This window comes from Dipteris shenzhenensis, chromosome 11 (assembly GCF_047967505.1).
Source record: "Dipteris shenzhenensis isolate YYH24624 ecotype China chromosome 11, Dip_SZ_1.0, whole genome shotgun sequence".
In the NCBI taxonomy this organism is placed as follows: Eukaryota; Viridiplantae; Streptophyta; class Polypodiopsida; order Gleicheniales; family Dipteridaceae; genus Dipteris; species Dipteris shenzhenensis.
In genome coordinates this window covers 45,051,812-45,057,244 of record NC_141606.1, presented here as the reverse complement: position 1 = coordinate 45,057,244, position 5,433 = coordinate 45,051,812, and the positions used below count along the sequence as shown (strand labels likewise).

Genomic DNA, 5,433 nt, shown 5'->3' with positions numbered 1-5,433 from the left:
AGTAGTCTTGGAGATTTCGCTCCCTCTTGTACGTATGAAACCTCTTCTTCTCCCTTGTGTTTGTAGTATTTTGAGCTGCATTGGAGTGGAGTCTCACTCTATTGGTAATGAAGGTCACTTCAAGTTCTCTCTCTTGAGTATTTCTTCCCTTTTTCCATTGTTTTCTCTTCCAAAGTGCTCAAAAGTGTTGTCTATTCAACCGCTCATTGCGCATACACGGTTTATCTATTTCCCAAGCCACAAAGGGAGATCTTCCTTCCCTCCTAGGCAACCTCTATGAAACTTGGATCATTGATGAAGTCTAATCATGGAGGTAGTATTCTCCCACGTCAACACCAGTAGAAGGAGTAGGTGTTTGGATGAAACTTATATCAACGTGAAGCTCTCATCAAGGAGCATTATTGTATGTCTTCAATTATTGTATTAGATGTCAAATCAAAAATCTATGACTTTCTTTGTGTGACTATTTCTTTTTCAGACATCTTTTACCATTTCTCCATCAATGAGAATTTTCAAAGGACAACCAAACCATGAACAAATTTGATCAAAGAGAAATTTTGCAACTGTGCTTGCCTTGCTATTGACTATGGCTTTTGCCTCTGCCCACTGAGTCACATAATCTATGGCCATCAATAAATAATTTTTTCCCTGAGATGAGCGAGGGAGTGGTCCCACAAAGTCCAACCCCCACCTCTCAAATGGTCCATATGCTGGAATAGGCTTCAAGGGCCTAGGAATCAACTGTCACCTTCCAAAATTTTGGCATACTTTACAATTTTGTTACCATTCATATACATCCTTATGGAGGCATGAGTCACACACAAAGAGTCATAGATTTTTGGTTTGACATCTAATATAATAAATGAATACATAGGATGATAATCCTTAAAGAGAGCTTTGCGCTGATATAAGCTTCATCCAAATTGGACCACCGAGAGTGAAAAGTTATGAGCAAAATACTGACACGGGGTCAAACTGTCATGAAAAACACCTACTCCTACTAGACTTGGGAGAATACTACCTTCATGATTAGACTTCATTAAGGGGTGTGAGGCCAAAAATTGATATTTTTTATTTGGCATTAGTATTGTTTTCTTCTATGTTTGATAAGAGTTTGAGTATCAAGTGGTAGCCTAGCAGCTCTCACTTAATTCTATTTTCTAATATATTGTATGGGATTAAGAGAATGAGTAAAATGGATCATTGTAAATACCATAGGTATGAATTATAAATACCTTGGTATTGGTGAGAGTTATTTGTGTATGGGATATTATGGGGTTTTTAGAAAATAGAAAGAGTGAGTCATATAAAGAGGTGGGCTCATGTCCATGTGTTCCAATAATATAAGAGAGGCCACATGCCAAGCGTGTGGAAGGCATGTGGAGGAGTGTGGAGTCGAGAGGAATCATTCTAGAATTCCCACGTGGAATAAGGAGGATGTGAACATATGGAAAAGAGAGGGTCCCTATGGGCTCCATGTGGGGAGACTCTTGACTTTCTCAATATTTTAAGAGTCTACTAAGAGGAGTGCACGTCCGCAAAAGTTGCAACATTTGGCAAAAAGACGGAGATAAGATGGGAAGATCGAGCAGGCTGGAGAGGGAAGGAGAGATACAACATCCACGGTAATACTATGGAGAGGGACGCACAACTTTGCAATGAGGATGAGCGCAACCGATGGGCTCAGGTGAGCAGCAGCTGCCTCCAGTTATCAGGCTTGCCAGCAACAACGTCTCTCAAGAATTCGGAGGAGACAATCGATGGCAACAAAGAAATCAACGCGCAGTCACCTTCGAAGCCCCCGAAGTCCAGTATTGAATCTGCCCAACGCCTTGGAGGATGGAAGAGCATGCCTTTTATTATGGGTAAGCACTTACATATCATACTTCACAAATTTCCGTCTAACAAATATTGCAAAATGAGAGCTCGATCAGAGAAGGACAGCATTTTTTGCTAAGTGTTCGATCAAAGTATTCTAGTCTTTACGAGGGCTCTGTCATTGATCTTTGTAGGTAACGAGCTCTGCGAGAGGCTTGCATCTGCAGGGCAAGCCCTCAATTTCATCTCGTATCTTCAGGATAAATATCACATGCATCAAGTGGCAGCCGCAACGCTGATCAGCATTGTTTCGGGTACTTCATCTCTCTCCCCCTTGATAGGAGCGTTTCTATCCGACGCATACCTCGGTCGATTTCGGACGATCATTCTAGCTTCCCTTTCAAATATGATTGTGAGTACAGTTTTTGGCTGGATTTCATCAAAATCTACCAGCAATCTTGCTAATTTGCTACGCTTGTATATAGCTCAGTCTCATCAACAAAAACATTCATGTGTAGGGTTCCCTTCTGCTCTCCACAACTGCAGCTGTCAACTCCCTCAGGCCCTCTCATGAGATGGAGCATGCATCCACCGGACAATTGGCATTCCTCTTCATGGCCCTGCTCTTCACGATCATAGCGGCTGGAGGGCTTCGACCTTGCTCTTACGCTTTCGGAGCTGACCAATTCGAAACGCACGATACAAAGAGCATACAGAGTTTCTTCAATTGGTATTTTTTCTTCCTCTATTCGTCATCCCTGCTGGGCGCCACTGTACTCGTATACATCCAGAACAGCAAAGGCTGGGTGTGGGGGTTTGCTGTGCCCAGCATCTTTATCACACTGGCCCTTCTTGCCTTGATCCTGGGCGGGCGTCGGTTCAAGCTTGTGCCACCTACAGGTAGTCCCTTCACAAACTTTGCTAAGGTAATCGCTTCCGCCTTTTACAAGCGGAACCACCCGCTTCCATCCAATGCGGGTCAGCTTCATGGGAACTCTCCGGATGAGCTGTCCAAGCATAAGAGGCTTCCCCATACAGCAGTCGGCAGCCTGATCAAGTGAGTGGCTTGCCAGCTTCGTTTGAAGTAGATTTTTCATGTGCGCGATTGAATTACGTCCGAGCTGTTGGCCTCTCGGCTTTCCACCAATCCTCGGAAAAAGTTTGTTCGAATTAAGCTGTACTTTTGAGCATTTGATCGGCACGACTGTGCTTCTTATATATAGGTGGCTGGATCATGCTGCGATTGAAACTGAGGATGATTTCCTCGACGACGGGAGCGTGAAAAATCCCTGGAGGTTGAGCACAGTGCATCAAATAGAGGAGCTCAAAGCTGTTCTGAGACTGATCCCCCTCTGGATCGTCAGCATGCTATCAACAACGGTTCTCTCCCAACAAGGCTCCTTTAACATACCTCAAGCAAAGATAATGGACAGGCGGATGGGAGCAGCTTCGTTTCAAATACCACCGGCGTCTATGCACATCTTCAATATACTGTCGTCGATGCTGTCGGTCCCGATCTATGATAAGGTGATCGTTCCCTATGCACGCAGGCATTCTGGTAATACACGCGGGATAACAGTGCTGCAACGAATAGGCATTGGATATAGCATATCAGTTCTAGCGCTGACTGTGTCTGGCTTAGTTGAGACAAAGCGTCGCCAGATTGCGAATCAGACCGGTTATAAGATGGGCAAAGCGATGTCTGTGTTTTGGCTGGTGCCTCAGCACTACCTGTTCGGGCTCGCAGATACTTTCCACTCCGTTGGGCAATTGGAGCTCCTATACGACCAACTTCCTCAAGGGATGCAAAGCATGGCGGGGGCTATTTTCTGGTCCAGTTCAGGGGTTGGGCATTACGCGGGCAGCATCATTTTGCAGCTGGTGCACAGATCTACGGGCCAGCCGGACTGGCTAGCAGACAACTTGAATCGAGGGCACTTGGACTATTTCTTCTACCTCTTAGCTGTGATACAATGTCTGAATTTGATAACGTTTCTCGGTATCTCCTCCCGGTTTGTGTCCAAGAGCCACGATAATACTACGGGGAAGAATATCAGTGTAGCTCATGATAAGCTTCTCGAAGCAGAGAGATCACGTGATTCGCTACAAGGATCGATTAGATCGTCGATGGATGATACAGAAAAGCATGTCGAAGCACAGAGATCAGCACCAGATTATTGCAGTTTGTGATTATTTCCTGATCGAAATTTTCCGGGTAGATAATCAGACAGAGTTTTCGTAGGACGATGATGATGGAAGTATAGAGAGCCTTCGGGCCCCACCTACTCCTTTTAAATACATGCATCAAGGAACGTCTCACCAATCCCTACATAGGAATTTGGTGTTGAAGTGGAAATTTGAGCATATTTCTTAGATAAGAAGAGGATTCTCTCCTCTTCATCTAGGAAATTCTTTTTCCTATATAGGCAGCCAATGCTATCTAGGAAATTTGACATGTAATATGGAGAATCAAGTGGATTCACAAGCAAATTATATTTTCTATATAGATCACTCAATTCTATCTAGGACGTGACATCCCATATGGAGAATCAAATGAATTTTTTGTTTTCTATATAGGAAATGTGTATTTTTATATGGATAATTAAGGGGATTCTTTGTTTCCTATATTGGAAATTAGCAAGAATGTATATTCTTTTGTATTGTAATTATTGACATAGGAGGAGTTTTTTGTCTAAGCAAGACTCTTGAATATTCCTTATAAAAAAATATTTGTATATTAAAAATGAGCATACACGTATCAAGTGTGTATCATTGTAATTTTAATAAGATATCTATTGTAGGCTAATTATATTTTCCTTTAATTTTAGAACATTATATTCCTTCTATATGCAGTCCAAATAACAGTGACAATGAGAAGTATATGCACTTATTTTTCTTCCAAAAATTTTCATGAGAATTTAAAATGAAGGTTTCTCCATTTTGTAATTGAAAAATATAATAATGCACAACAACACAAAGCAACTATAGATGCGCTTGGTAGATGTGCAAAATAGCGAGCGCGTCTATAGGCGTTGCTTGAATAGAGAAATTACAGGTGCGCCTAATCGCGCGTCTAACAGCTCGTCTATTTGCGCGTGTATTAACACGTCTATTTGCACGTCTACACTGAGAAAATACGGGCCCGTCTAACATTCTGTTTATCAGCGCGTCCATTTACGCGTGTATTAGCGCGTCTATTAGCACGTTTACACTGAGAATTAGACGCGTATTTAGATGCAAAATAGAGAATACAAAAAGTGAGATTTTGGTGTATATCATTGCTTTCCAAACATTGCCCATGATTACCAAAGCACATAATTTTAACAAAAACATCAATGCTTTTTTACAAGCCCACATATACAAGAATTAAGTGAGGTGAGGAGAATGAGACAATATGTAAAATAGTTTTGCCAATATCAATGATGGGCTACGGTTCAATCTCATCCTCAATGACATCAACCCTTGCCAAACTATCTACTTCAAAATCCAAACAAGTGTTTAGATCCACAAATACATTCAACCCACTACTACTTGTGCTACTCATGTGCTCATTGAAATCAACATCACCAATGGTAGGCTCGTCCTCATGGGTAATGGCCTCAATATCTGTATCTC

The 5,433-nt window shown here is 42.1% G+C and overlaps 1 protein-coding gene across 1 annotated transcript; it reads left to right on the top strand.

Annotated features, from left to right (window-relative positions):
• Nucleotides 1-1,612: 1,612 nt before the first annotated feature.
• LOC147897070 (protein NRT1/ PTR FAMILY 8.1-like) lies at nt 1,613-4,008 on the top strand. Its single transcript, XM_087381208.1, has 4 exons — nt 1,613-1,865; nt 2,013-2,230; nt 2,337-2,875; nt 3,042-4,008. The coding sequence occupies exons 1-4, from the start codon at nt 1,634-1,636 to the stop codon at nt 4,006-4,008; spliced, it is 1,956 nt and encodes a 651-aa protein (XP_087237334.1). The 5' UTR covers nt 1,613-1,633.
• The last annotated feature ends 1,425 nt before the right edge of the window (nt 4,009-5,433 follow it).

Coding starts and splice junctions, on each gene's coding strand:
- LOC147897070 (XM_087381208.1), top strand. CDS start 1,634: ATGGAGAGGGACGCACAACTTTGCAATGAGGATGAGCGCAACCGATGG. Junction 1,866..2,012: donor GAGCATGCCTTTTATTATGG/GTAAGCACTTAC, acceptor TGATCTTTGTAG/GTAACGAGCTCTGCGAGAGG. Junction 2,231..2,336: donor CTTCCCTTTCAAATATGATT/GTGAGTACAGTT, acceptor ATTCATGTGTAG/GGTTCCCTTCTGCTCTCCAC.